The sequence below is a fragment of the Sminthopsis crassicaudata genome, chromosome 2, assembly GCF_048593235.1.
Source record: "Sminthopsis crassicaudata isolate SCR6 chromosome 2, ASM4859323v1, whole genome shotgun sequence".
Classification (NCBI taxonomy): Eukaryota; Metazoa; Chordata; class Mammalia; order Dasyuromorphia; family Dasyuridae; genus Sminthopsis; species Sminthopsis crassicaudata.
The window spans coordinates 218709092-218724380 of record NC_133618.1 but is presented as its reverse complement, the minus strand read 5'-3'; the positions used below and the strand labels follow the sequence as shown (position 1 = coordinate 218724380).

The 15289-nt window shown below is 33.7% G+C and overlaps 1 protein-coding gene across 1 annotated transcript in view; it reads right to left on the bottom strand.

Annotated features, from left to right (window-relative positions):
* Positions 1–15289, bottom strand: part of LOC141552713 (cadherin-13-like) — a 313423-nt gene that overhangs the window by 173233 nt on the left and 124901 nt on the right. The window contains exon 3 of the mRNA XM_074284738.1: positions 2611–2751. Coding sequence (XP_074140839.1) covers positions 2611–2751 — 141 coding nt within the window. The remainder of the gene's footprint in view (positions 1–2610; positions 2752–15289) is intronic.

Below are 15289 nucleotides of genomic sequence, written 5' to 3'. Positions count from 1 at the left end.
AAAAAGTTCTAGATATGGGACATGGCCATTGAAAACATTGAATTGGAATATGGAGTATTGTGTAGGAAGAACAATGAGGAGGCCAGTGTTACTACATCACAGAATATACAGAACTGAATAAAGTATAAGAAGACCAGAAAAGTATGAATGGCAGGTTCTAACTGGTCTTAAAAGTTGAAAAGGATATTTGATCTTGAAGGTAAAAAAGGGAGTCAATGGAGTTTACTGAATAGGTAATGTGGAAGAGACATCAGAATTTCTGTAAAAAGATAAATATGCAATTATAGCTAAAGTGAAAAGATGTTTTGCAGGACTTCATATATATAGGGCATTTTATTTCTTGTTTTCTCAATGGTTGGAGGTAGGGAGAGAACTTGGAAATGATTTTTTTTAATAAACAAGGAGATAAAACCAATCAGTGAGCAAAGCAAGGAGAGAGAGATCAAACAGAAGGCTATTATAATAGCCCAGATGTTAGAGGATCAAGATGTGGCAAGTGTCTGATATTATGAGGCAGCTAGTTGACACATTACTTGGAGAACAACACCTGGAGTTATGAAAAACAGAGTCTAAATTTGGCTTCAAACATGTATGAGCTGTGTGAGCTTAGTCAACTATTTTTGTGTGACTCAGTTTTTTTATCTGCAAAATGAGGATAATAATTATGGTTATCTCGAAGGGTTATTGTGAGGATCAAATGAGTTGATGATGTTCATAAAATGTCTAACACAGTGACTGGAATATAGGAACTAGCATGTAAATAATATTTTTTATTGCTGTTTTTGTTGTTGTTACCAAGACTGAGCAACTAGTTGAATGAGGCAATCAAGGAATCAAGGATGACAGGTAGATTACTGGGAGGATGATAATGTCAATAATAATAGATGAATTAGGAAGAGGGGAAGTTTGTGGGACTGAGGAGAAGGAGAGGGTGATGAATTCAGTTTTGGACAAGTGTCTAATAGACATTCATTTTAAGATATATAATTGGTAGTTTTTCATATAAGACTAGAATTCAGCAGAGACATAAAGGCTAGACAAATTGATCTGAGAGTCATCCACAAACAGACTAGATCATTAAAATCATCAGAAGTGATGAAATCACCAAGAGAAATGCTATAGAGGAAGAAAAGAAGGGTACTTAAGACAGAGCCTTAGAGGACAACCATGATTAGTGAAAATAACCTGAATGACAAAGAAAACAAGACAGAGAAGAAGCTGTCAGGCTGTAGAATCAGGAGAGAGCAGTGTTGCAGAAAACTAAAAGAAGGCCAAAGAGAAAAAATGGTCAAGATTAAAGTACTATTGTGAGAAGAGGAATTAGCTTTCTTCTATTTGTCTCCAGAAGGAAAAACCAGAAGAAATAAATGGTAGTTGTACAATGTCAGGAGAAATGTCTTTATGTATTCAAAAGTGCAACCTGGAGACAACCTATGCAAAGTCATGGAAGTGGGAGATGGGATTTCACGCTGACCAATTTCTATGTTCTTGGCCAGCCTTTCTACGTTGATTATTTAATTGTAATAAATGGTGAGTCACAACAGCACATGATCATCAAAGCACGGGCACTAAGGATAGCAAACAACTCACCTTCAAAAAATTCCCTTAGTATTTCTTTTTCAGCTTCTATAGCACAATGTTATTACAAAAATAAGAAAGAAAAAAAATATACTATCAATTATGGTGTTTCTCAGTCTAGACTCTCAGTCTGTACTTGTTTGGTAGAGGAAAAAAGGCATTAAGCTACATAAGGTGCATTGAAATCTTCCGCAGGAATTTCAACATAACCTGGATGTGGTATTGTCTTCCCTAAAGCTCTGTCAAAAAATATAAACACAAGAAGGCTATTCTTATGAAGCTGAAAGGTAGCAAGTCCAAGGCCCTTGTTTTCTGAAGACAAGACTAGGGTCTAGTTTTGAAAACTCATTGAGTCATTTACTTAGACCCAGAGAAGTTGAGGTTGCATTGGTGGATGGAAGAAAGTCAATGAGCAACCACTTGCAATAGCATCCCAGGATCATAGATTTAAAGCTGGAAGGAGCCTTAAACATCACCTAGTTCCATCCCCTCATTTAAAAAAAATGAAATTTAGGACCAAAAATGGGAAGGGATTAATTCAAAGTCAAAAAGGCATAAGCCTCAGAGGTAGGATTCAAAATCAGATCTTCCGATTCTAAGTGTAGTGTTCTACTGCACGATGCTGATAATTTGTTGTATTATATTATATTACATATAAAATAATAATGGCATATAATGCATAACTATATATATATAGCATAATGACAAGTAATATAACACAATACTGACAAATGACTCCAATAAGATGAAAAAATATTACTTTTATATTAAACTATCTTTAAGTTAATGACAAATCCAAGAAATATTTAACTTCCTACAGAATTTCATACAATTCCACAAGTACTTTCCAACTACATATACAACTTTCTTATAATATACTCTAAAATCACACAGGGAACTTGTTACGATCTTTGTGGTTGGACAAGATGTTCTTTTAACATTCCTTTCGACTCTGAAATTTTATTGATGAATGTTAACCACTGGGTACCATTACAACCACTCTACAAGCAACAAGGATGTTTAGGTGCTTACCTCCTTCTTGGTGAATTTTGGGGAGTGGTCGTTTTTGTCATCAATGAGGATAGTAGCCGTTGCTGTGCCAGTTAAGCCAACATCCAAACCAGCCATATCTTGAGCTTCAATGATCAGTTCATATTTAGGATTTTCCAGAGTCTTAAAAAAAAAGACAAAAGTATTTGTTTTAGCTATGGATGACTCTTTAGTGTGAATTAGACAGATTGACTTTTGAAGTACTATACAAAGTCAATTGTTCAACCAAAAAGTATTTATTAGGTAACCACTATTGTCAGATGTAATGCTAGGTAATGAAGATACAACAAAAAGATAAAGAAGTTACTGCCCTCAAGGAGATTACATTTATTGGAGAAAAAAACATGATAAATGTTCTTAAATAATACAATAAATAAATAAATACAATAGTGTATGTGTAATATCTATGTGTATAATATATGTAGTATATTTACATATACACACATAATATTTATGTGTATAATATATGTATGTATATTTACATATACACACATATATATTATACACACATACACACATTCAGAGGCATTTTTTTCACTTAAGAATTACAATTCCGGGCACCTAGGTGGCTCAGGAGATAGAGCACTAGCCCTGAAGTCAGGAGGAACTGAGTTCAAATCTGACCTCAGAAACTTGTGACCTTGGGCAAGTCACTTAACCCCAATTGCCTCAGTTAAAAAAAAAAAAAGTATTATAATTCACTAAAAAAACTTCTATTCTCATCACACATGGTCATACACATAGCATCTCATTTTGCTACAGACTTTTCAGAATCAAATATGTTTAAAAATATATATTCTATACTTACTAATTGCAAGTTATACTACTTACAATAGGATGTAAAGATAAATAATTCACATTCTTTATAATAGTTATGACATAAAAAGCATTAAAGTTTACCAAACACTTTACAAATATCTTATTATCCTCATACCTCTGAATGATAGATATTATTATTTATCCTCATTTCACAGTTGAGGAAACAAAGGTAGATAAACTACGGCAGGCAAACTAAGTGACTTGTTCAGGATTACACAATCAGTTAAGTAGTTGAATTTAGATTTGAACTGAGGTCTTCTTGCCTTTAGGCCCAGTGCTCTATGTACTGCATCACCTAACTGACCCTTATCTTCCATAAGCTTATAGTTTAGTAGGAGAGATAAGATATATCCCCAAATAATGATAAAGTAAAACCAGACTCAAAAAATGCATAAGAGAGGAGCAAAATAACAAGTAACCAGCAAAGGTATAATGTAGAAAATAATATATGAGTTGGATTCCTCCAAGGATGGACATCATTTCAGCTTACAGGGAAATATATTGCATTTATTGCAAGCTAAATGAATAAAATATTCAGGGTAAAGGGAGTATTGAAGCTGGAGTAGGATCTCCTTCATTGAGGACTATTAAACAAAGGCAGCTGACTGATGAGAGCTCTTATTAGTCTGAAATTCTATGAATCTGTTTGAATCTAGTATAGAGTGATACAGGAAAACGTAAAGAGTGAGACTATAAAGGGAGACTAGTGTTAGAATGAGGAGGATGTAAAATTGTAGGATGAATAACTCAGACTTCATCCTAGTCAACAGAACACTATGAAAGGTTTTTGAGTGAATAGAATAAACTATGCATTAGAAAGAGTTTGCAGAATACAGATATGACATTGAAAAGAATGAGAGGAGCTGAGATATAACTAGGACAGAAGGTATAGGGTTTTGTTCCAAGGCACAGAAATTCAGATCACCATGATAGTGCATATATTGTATAAACAATGTAGAAAAAACTGAACTTAGTACCTCTTCATAAAAAAATAATTGGTTAAAATAGGAAGCTAGAAATTGACTTACTTTTTGGATTTTCTCTCCTATGGTTTGCTACTTTCCACCTCTTTTTGCTAGTTTCCCCCACATCACTCCTATGAACTGGAACACAGGCAATCCCAGTCCCACTCCCAACTCCCGTAATTTCTTTATAAAGAGTTTTGAGATATCTAATGTTCTGTAATCTATGTCACTTTCTCATAGGGTGGTATCCTGGGTTCTCTCTCCTTGAAACTAAACAAAAACCAAAGAACCTCACATAATTTGCCCATATGAAGTTGATTTGAAGCCAGATTTTATGCATCTTTTGCAGGGTACATTTCCTGAATCATGCCCTAGGTGCCAAATTGCTAATTATGGCTCTGGAGAGCAATATCTAGAAAAAAAGCACTATAAAGTAACAGATTCTGTGCCACACAAGCATCCATATCATGTTTACAGCTCCCTGAGTAAATGTTCCAAAAATGATCCACCTTCCTCCTGCCCAAACCTTACTTTCTGGCTTTCTTACACAGCAGATAACCTCTCTGCTAACTTGTGACACTAATCATTTGGAGTAAATTTCTTCAACTTCCTTCTTTTCTACCTTATTATTCCACTTGCTCTTCATTTACTCTCTCCTTTCCTCTAATTTCATAATTAGTAAGGGGCCTACTTTTTGCCAATTCTAGACCCTCCCCCTAAACCCCATGCTGTATACTATAGTCTCTTCTAAGCTTTTTTCCATCCATCCTACTCTATTCTCCTGAATCATCTTATTAAAATAATACTCTGTATCTGACATATTTTTAAATTACCATTTCTAAGGTTTTATTATATAAATAACAGACCACTATGTCTTCAAATTGATACCATCTGTATCATTTCTCAGATAGCCATAATTATTTTTATACAATCCTCCATCTCGTGCAAAGGGAGAGTTCTCTAGTGCTATCACAACTGCCGAGCTGCCCTCATTTCTTATTACTCCTCACATCTTAGATAGTCTTTTTAGTATAGACCCAAATCATTTGCTATTCAGATTATTTTTCCTTCAAGTTTTTTTTTTTTTTTTTTGTATCTATCAGATATTTTATTTTGCTAAAAGTACTTTGTACCAGAATTGTTTTTACTCTTTTGGCAGAAACTATACCCTGGGGCATTTTAATTGATAAATAATAAAAAGCAAAACAGTTAATTTTTCCTCTCCTAGAATAAACACAACTGCTTTGGACTTCCTCAAGAAAGTCGCTAAGAAATTGAACAGAAAGACCGGCAGAACTTGACTATGATAGATTAACACCATTTTAATATAGAGAATGAGGTATTTTGGATAACAATTTTAATTTTCTGGTTAACTGAAGGTTTCAAACATTTTTTTTCTGTTCTTTTTTTTTCCCTGAGGCTGGTTTTAAGTGACTTGCCCAGGGTCACACAGCTAGGAAGTATTAAGTGTCTGAGACCGGATTTGAACTCAGGTCCTCCTGAATTCAAGGCTGGTGCTCTATCCACTGCACCACCTAGCTGCCCCAGGTTTCAAACATTTTAATAGGAATCATTGATTTTATTTTTTAAATGAAATTTTAAAAATTTCATAAAATAATAAATCCTTCACATTTTAAAATGTTTGAACAGAGGTCATAAGAACACATTCAAATGATGTTGCAGAAAAGATTGGCTTCTAGATTTGTGGCTGGGTGGAGCAAATTCTAGGCTACCTCCAGCTCTGAGACAGCATCTCAGAGCATGACATATTGCATGTCATAGTAATGTCATAATGCATGACATAGTTTCCTATCTTTGTAAGAAAACTTTAGTATGTGAAACATAGTAGACCTTTACTTAATGAAACAAAATCACTTTTAAAGAAATATCTGGGTTATATTACTGGTGGAATCAGTTGGGGATATAAGTTAAAACACAGCCTAGAATAGCACTTGATCCAAAATTACTATTTAATAAGTTAATAAGTTGTTTAATGGATTCTTGACTGAATCTTTTTTTTTTTTTTTTTGTGAGGCAATTGGGTTTAAGTGACTTGCTCAGGGTCACGCAGCTAGTGTGTTAAGTGGACAGTATAACATACTTATTTTGAAGCTAAATGAACTATGAATTAAAAGCTGAGATAGATATTTCTTTATTAGTATTCAAGGGTTTCTTCAGTGAAGAAAAGTCTTTTTCACTGTCTTTTGACAATACTCAAAATATAATTTTATTTCTATATCATATAGTCATAGTATTATAAGGGGGGAGAGGGGAAATGAGACCAGTCTTGGAATTTCATTGGCATCGTGAATTTCTGACAAGAAAATTCCCTTCACAAATTCAGATTAGTATCTACTTTGCAACTTATTGCCTTATGTAGATGTGTGGGAGTTCAAATCACAAGTAAAAGGAATCCTAATTATAACAAGTCCCATAAATGATGATCTGGTCATTTTTTAAAGACTTCCAGGGATAGAAAATCCATCATCAATGGATGTAAGCCAATCCACTTATAGACAGATCCAACTTTTAGGATTTTCCCCTTATGTTAAGCCTATTTTGGTCTCCACTAATGGCAGAATATATCATCATTATCAATTAAAAAATCATAGCATTATGAATATTATATAACTTTTCCTATAATTCCATTAAGGAATGGAGTCAATGCATACATACATATAATTTACATGACCTACATATATATTCATACACATAAATTTATATATTTATATGTAGTCTGTGTATACATAGGCTACATATAGAAAGGTATAACATTTCTATCAATTATCAGTCTCTTATGTTTACCTAGTTCTATGCATTTTTTCTCCCCAATTAGAAAGTAAGATCCTTGAGAGGAACTTTTTAACTTTATTTTCAACCACAGTGTAATATAGTACTTGACATATAATAAGCCTTTAATAAACACATGTTTACTATTAATTATTTTTATCAGGAGAAACTCCTTCATAATTCATAAAGTATAACAAGGAGAAACAACAGGACAGAGACATATTCTTAGAACGATGCTGAGATATTGCTAGCATCACTAGTGTTGGTGATACTATCTCTGTGGCCTTGAGCAAGCTATTTATTCTCCCCATTTTCAGATATAATCTATATGTGGCCACAGAACTGATCATTTTTAAATCAAATGGATTTTTGTGTCTTTTTGTTATCTTAATGACTGATATGGGCCTGGCAGGAAAATCAGATTGGCCACACACTTCCTCTTCAATTTTAGAATTATCTGAATTATTTAATCAACTATTGTCTAACCCTGAGATTTTTAGAAACATAGTCTTTTTCCATTTGTCATGTAGAAAGACTGGTGGATGTGTTAAATCATTTATATAATAAAACTGAAACAAAAAAGTAATGGTATAGACAAGTCCCAAAGGAGCAACCAAGTACTTGGTGAAAGAAGCTACAGTGTTGAGAAAATTTTTCCAAGTACTGTCAAATCAACAAGCATCTGTGCATCTACCAGTGCAAGGAACTGTCAAAATTACCTTGAAATTTTGTTGTTTTCTAATGGGAAAAATTACATGATAATTTTGCTGTATATTTTAAAAGAATAGCAAATTGTGCATAGTAGATTTGCAGTTTCATGTACAAACATTTTTGTACTGTTATGGAAATCCATGTTTTAATATATTAATTAAAAATGAAGAAACAAAAACAACCACAACTTGGAGTAAAATGAAGCAGACTTGACCTTCTGAGAATGCTGTAAATACTAATTGGTGCTCCCTAACATAAGCTTCCATAAGTAACAGCAACCAGCTGCCTTTTCACCAATCCCTGATTAACATCATTCACAGTGTGTCATTAGGAACTCAAACTCAATAGAAATCTCAATCTAAGTCTTTGAGTTTGCTTTAATATGATTTGGAACAGCTAGAAAGTGCAGTGAATAGAGCATTGACCCTGAAGTCAGGAAGATCTGCCTTTAAATTCAGCCTCAAACATTTAATACTTCCTAGCTGTGTGACCCTGATCAAATCACTTAATTCCAATTGCCTTGGGGGAGGGGAAATGCATGTTCTTTGAAATCAGTTATCTATTTTTTTTTGTCAGTCCCTGGAACTCTCATGTACTCTGTAAATATTTAAATGTTTGATGAACTGAACTGAGTTAATGTGAGTTTACAAAGTCAATCAGAAGAGATTAGTAATCAATCAATCAATTGATAAATATTTATTAAGCACCTACGACTGTTTAGATATGGTTTTAGTACTGAGGATACACAAAGAAAGGAATGATTCAAACTTAAAAGGATTTTGTATTTTAATGTCATTAAAGGGGAAGAAGGCCCAAAGAGAAAAAGTTTTGCCCAAATTGAGAAATTATTTCCTATTTGTAAGTGAAAGTGAAGGGGCCTAGAAATAAGAGCCTTCTACAAAAAGGATAATCATGTTATTCCTTATATATGCACTTCTCTAGGTATTCTGTCAAGAAGCTATAAGATACACAAACTATTCAATAGTGATATGAAATGAAAACAAAGAAAAATTGATTCATTCTATGACATTGTGTTCCTTCCTATTAATGGTGACATGATTTGCATTTTTACAACTTGCAAAGTTTCTCAAGTACACTTTAGATCATTGTTTTTAACTTAAATTGTGTCTGGTAACTGATAATTCGTATAGGGGCAATATCTTTTAAATACAGAATATTTTTTTTAATTTACCCCTTCTTGCTGTATTTGTTGATTAAAAGGGCTCTCCATAACTGAAATGGTAATATTAGAGATAGAGTATATTATTTCATTTTGTTTAAGAATGCTTAGTTAAGCCTTCTCATTGATAAATGCATATTGAGTAATAATCATTGGTCAGGAATTTAGGTGCATTATCTTAAGACAGACACATTTCAGAGCCAAAATAGGCAATGGACTTCTATAGTACAACCTGCTCAAAGTAGGCTTAATAGGCCCGACCCAGGAACAATACACCTTGCTAAAGGTTCAAAAAGGGTCATGTGAAGACAATGATGATACTAATGTCAGAAGCCAAGATCAGGATTGGGACAGAAAAGTTCCTTGTAAAGGGACTTCCAACTGATTACACAAGACCAGAGTAGGTTCTGAATAGATGAACATATGGAAGCAGGAGATGAAAACTGAGAAGAAAAGAAAGAAAAGTTAGAAATTATAGATCTATGGCTCATGATATCTCTTGTCTGCCTTATGATAGCTATTGTTTACCAATAATGAAGGGAGATCTTGCAAAGTAAATATCTGAAATAGCATCCTTTTCCAAGCATGAATGCTTTTCCAATGGCTGAATGGGGGACTAAATTTTAGATAACACCCATTTCTGATCACAAAATTCCTTATCTCTCTTTCTCTCTCAGTAATCTATAGATTCAAGTATTATATCAGTACACATCTCTTTCTCTTGAGAGAATACTTGAATTTTCTGAGCAAAGTGTAAAGGGAATAGCTTTGTAATCCATACTTGAAGGAGTAATCAATCAGTAAACATTTATTAAACACTATTTACTATGAATTATGTTTGGCATTAAGGAAGCAAAGACTTTTTTTTCAAGTCTTTACCCTCAGAGGACTTGAATTCTATTAAGGGAAACAACATATATGCATATAAGGACATACAAAATAAGGTTGGGAGAGAAATCCTAGTCACTAAATGGAGGGTAGAATACAAAAGATTCATGTAGGAAGTGATTAAGTGGAACTTCCATAAAATTAGACATTCTGAGAGATGGTGAGGAGTACATTCTAAGTGTGAGGGATGGCCTGTACAAAAGTATGGAGATAAAAGATAGATGTAACGACTTTGGGTTCATCTCTTCCAAGTCATATAAATACACAAAATTTGTGTATTTGCTATTCTGTTGATTTTCTAGGCTTAGGCAAGTAACAAGATTTTTTATTTTTCTTCTATCTCAGTGTTTTGGAATAGGAAAAATTTAGAATACATAAGCAAAGAACTCATAACTCTAGTAACTCAGCACTGGAGTTAGGTATGTGTGAACATGTTTTGGGATAATGGTTGGATCTGTTGCATTTTGCATTGTATAATGTTTGGTGTTTTCTTCATCATCATCATCATTATTGATATTGCTGTAACACCTACTATGTGCCAGGGATTATGCTTTACATATATGATGTTATTTGATCCACACCACAAAATTGTGAGGTAGATGCCACTTTTATTCTGATTTTACATATGAGGAAATTGAGACAAACAGGTTAAGTGGCTTGCCCAAGGTTATGTAACTAGTGAATGTCTTCATGACTCCAGATCCAATGATCTATCTGCTATGTCACCTGATCGCTCCTTGAAACCATAAATGCGTCTACTTTAATTAAACTGATTTGATTGCACTGTAACATAAAGTTTAACTAAATTGTAATGTCAGGATCTAGATAGGAGAGATTTCTGGTAGATGAAGGTTAAGATGAAATAGAGAATATTGAATCCAATAACTCAAAAGACTTTTAAAGACTTACAGGAAGTTCTGAGAAAATTGTCTACACACATACTCATTGTTGGACATACATATGGCATTTCTATGTGTCTTAGGTAGCAGAGGTGCCAAGCTACAGGTCTGCAGACTGGACATTGCACTGTGAAAATGTAAGTATTGAAAAGTTGTATTGTCAATTCATTGTTATAGGCTCATTTCCATTTACTAGTCTCCCTGTATTAAGTGGGGTGCAGTATAAAGCACATATTTCTTGGCTCCTATATTTGAAAGAGCAGTGAAACATTCAAAATATTTCATTTAAACTTGACACCTTAGGCTGGCGATACACTTCTGAAGATCTTATATATCTATGAGAATTGTAGGTATATATTCACAAGATCTTAGGGTAAGTGATATACGACAAGCCCATCTACTTGCAGAATTCCAACTATTAATTTTATGTAAAAATCTCTTCTAAAATGTATGTCTAAGTGTTTTGCCTTTCTTAAGTTCATATCCTGAGTCAATTTTACCCAGTATCAATAATTTGGATTAATATCTTTCTGGAGAAGCTATTTGGGACAGTAGATTGAATACAGAACTTAGAGGTGTGAATATGAGTTCAATTCTGACCAAAAACAAATGTTAGCTGTGTGATCCTGGGCAAGTCAATTAAACTCTGCTTGCCCCAGTTTCCTCATCTCTGAAAGAAGAGTAATAATAGCATCTACTTCCCATGATTGTTTTGAGCATCAAATAAAATAATAATTATAAAGTACTTAGCACATTATCTGGCACATACTAAATGCTATATTAATGTCGGCCATTATAGCTCCCTTATCCTCACAATTATTTGATTTTTTGCCAAATCCTTCCCTTTGTGTGTCCTTCATATCACCCCTCCTTTTTTTATTCATATTTCAATCATCTTACTAAGCCTAAACCCCTTCTTATTTAGACTATAATATTAGCCTCCCAACCAGTTGATGTATGTCTAGTATTTTCCTCTGTGCTACCAATTAAACTCCTATTTGCCTTTCATGATTCTCTTAGTTTGTTAATGGTGTGCATTCAGGGATCCCCTTCAGTGGGGGATGTAGTCAACTCTACCGATTATTAATCTTTCTTGTGAAATTTCCTGGAAATTGGAACATTACAAATCATAGATTTATTTTCTATTTTGTTGATTTTCTACTCTTAAGGAAGTGATGGAGAAAACAAAATTTAATGCAAATTAAATGTTAAAATATGTCATGAATGCATTTGCATGCATGTGTGTGAGCATGTGTATAATAAATACAGTGTATATTCATATGCGTACTAATAAATATTTAATATTTGGCTCCTGATAGAGACAGACAGGTAGATCACAATTCTAGCACTTCTCCCAAATCTCATTCTGTATAATTCAGTCTCTACTACATTTAGTTACTTGTATTAATCATTTTTATTTATACATCTTGTCTATCCACCTGACCAGAATTTGGGCTCCTTAAAAGCAGGAGCTATGCCTAGGATTTCTATGTGTCCCCAGTGCCAAGAAAAGTATCCTTAAAAAATAAACCCTCAATAAATGTTTGCTGCTATTGATGATACATGACTGTTTCTCAGAACTAAATTGTGCCTTCAGGACTGAAAGGGTCAAGACCATTTCCAGATGTGTACAGTTTATTCTGGCTGAGTAGTTTACACAGAGTGAGAATTAGATCCAAATAGACAATGTTTCATTTTGATCAGGAAATCTATCTTTCTCAAAATTGGAAAATTAAAACTGGGGTCTTTGATTTAATATGATGACATCTGACCCCTAAGGCACTCTAGTCAAAAATCAGGTTCTAAATTCAGTGTGAATTCTCCAGTCCTGAGTCACTATCAATTTTGTTATTTTCCCATAGTTGCCCACTCACTAACAGATGATGTATATACCTAAGAAAAAGAAAAAAGAAAAAATGCATCTGCAAAGAATTGGGTATATTTTTGCAAACCCCAGCAAGGTTCACTGACTACACTGATTTGAAAAGTAAACATTTTATCTTGAAAATAGAAGCAAAACGTGTCATTAAATATTTGTCACACAATCAATCACCACACATTTGATGTTTATTATAACAAAAGTTATTTCCACATAAGTGTACATTTAACGGAACATTTATTATTAATAACAAGTATAATGGTTATATAACAGAAAACCAGCTATAAAGTTCCTCACAAACAAAACTTTTCAGTTAACCCATAAACTTACTCATGTTTCTGAGGTATTTTCTCTTATTAACCCTACTAGCCTTAAAGACTTAAGGTTCAATCACTGTTATAATAATTTTACCTGAAACTTAAAAAAAGACCTCTAAGTTCACGCCCTCTTATGTTCTCTTCTAGGATGTCACTAACCTTCGCAGCATAAAGAAAACATAGCAAGGAGGCATTTGTTCTTTAGCTTTAAAAGTTGTTGCTACAAAATCACCTAGCAGCATCCTGGCAGCCTGTGTTCCTCAAAGTTGGCATGGGATAGGCAAACAAGGTTAGGGGTAGAATCAGATAAGCCCAAGTAAACAAAATCAGAAAGGGAGAATTGTGACTCAAAAGCCAGGAATGGCCATAAAAATCAATTATCAATGGAAATGTTCTTCTGTACTGACAAGAGTTCCAGAAACTTTCATGGATCTCTATTACTCTTATGTTGTTGTTTAGTCATTGCAGTCATAGCCAATTCTCTGTGACCCCATCTGGGGACTTTTTGGCAAATATACTGGAGTATTTTACAGATGAGGAAATTCAGGCAAATGGGGTTCAGTGATTGGTCTAAGGTCACACAGTTAGTAAGTCTCTAAGTCAGAATTGAACTCTGAAAGATCAGTTTTCCTAACCCCCAGGGTCAGCATTCTATCCACTGTACTACATAGCTCTCCCTACACTATTACAGTAAATTTACTACAGGAAATTTACATTTATTGATTTTTTTAATATGAAGACAAGGAACACTTAAAGTCAAACATTCCTAACCTGAAGTGATCCAGAGGTCAATTTCAATATAATTTTTCCCATGAGACCAAAGATCTGTTAACTGTATCCCAAAAATTCTTTCCCAGAAATTTAGTTTCAAATATATAACCTCTATGTATAAGGTTTTTTTGTTTTGTTTTGTTTTGTTTTTTGGTATGACTGATGGCATCACTACATCACACATTTAGAAAGCGTTTCCTGGTAAATGATAAGGAATGCAAACAGGGCAGATTGATCATCTCTTCTGCACATATAAAGCTCTTCCAAAACTTTAAGGTTAAAGATTTTCACTTAGTTTTTTTGACTTCAAGGACATAGCTCCTTCCTAGAGACCTCCCACTCTCCAGTGCATCTCATTTGTTAATATTGCAATTACATTAATATTTATAAAATAAAAGATGATACTTAGAATTCAAAAACTCTTCAAATAAGAGGGATGTATTTATTCTCATGCATACAGAAGCTCAAGAATCATTGTTTTGTTTGTTTATTTCATTTTTATAGCTTTTTGAGCCTCTCAAGAGCTCTGACCATAATAATGCACCAGTAGTCTTTAGATTTGACAGGAACCGTGACTACAGCCAGATCCTGACACTGCTTAGGAAGGGTAGGGGACAAGGTTAGCACTGTATAAAAAGAGCTGACTACTCAGCCATGGTTGCCCCTGCCATGTTTCCTCTGACAGAAAACTCTAACATGAAGAATCATACACCAAATACACCTGGTACAAATAAAAATGACAAATGATACAAAAACAGAAATAATCATAAATTGATCCCACTTCTCCCAGCCTAGGGAGACTTGTTCTTTCTGCACACAGACACATTGGACAGGGTTGTTCATTGTCTCTATGCCACCCTAGAGGAATCATAATTCCCCCTCCCCAGTCAGATAACTCTCTGAAATCATATTCTCTTTCTTCCAGGGAGTAGTATGGATAATTTAGAGTCTTGTGATGGAGATACCTTCTATTTACACTATACTCACACACCCATATAATATTAATGCACATATTGTATTTATACATATATACAACACATATAATATATGATATATTTATGTAATATGCATATGTATAATTCAAGTATATATACATGTGTACATATATATTACATACACATAATTATGTGCACATTGCCTTGGTCAATGAATGTGAGATCGTTGAAAACAGAGCACTTTTTTTTGGTATTCCTAATATTTAGTGAGAGTCTGACACATAGTAAGTTCTTTATAAATAATTGTTAATTGATTGATTGGCAGAAGACAGTTTGGATCTCATAAATGCATAGCATGGAACATATAATGGAGTTGCTTCCATGATTAAAGATAACAAATGCTCTTAGTTGGACCGTGTCTAAGTATAATAATGGAAGTATATGGAATATTCTCTTCTTTTGAGAGAAAGAGAAAGGAAGACTATGACATTCTCACAGTAAAATATA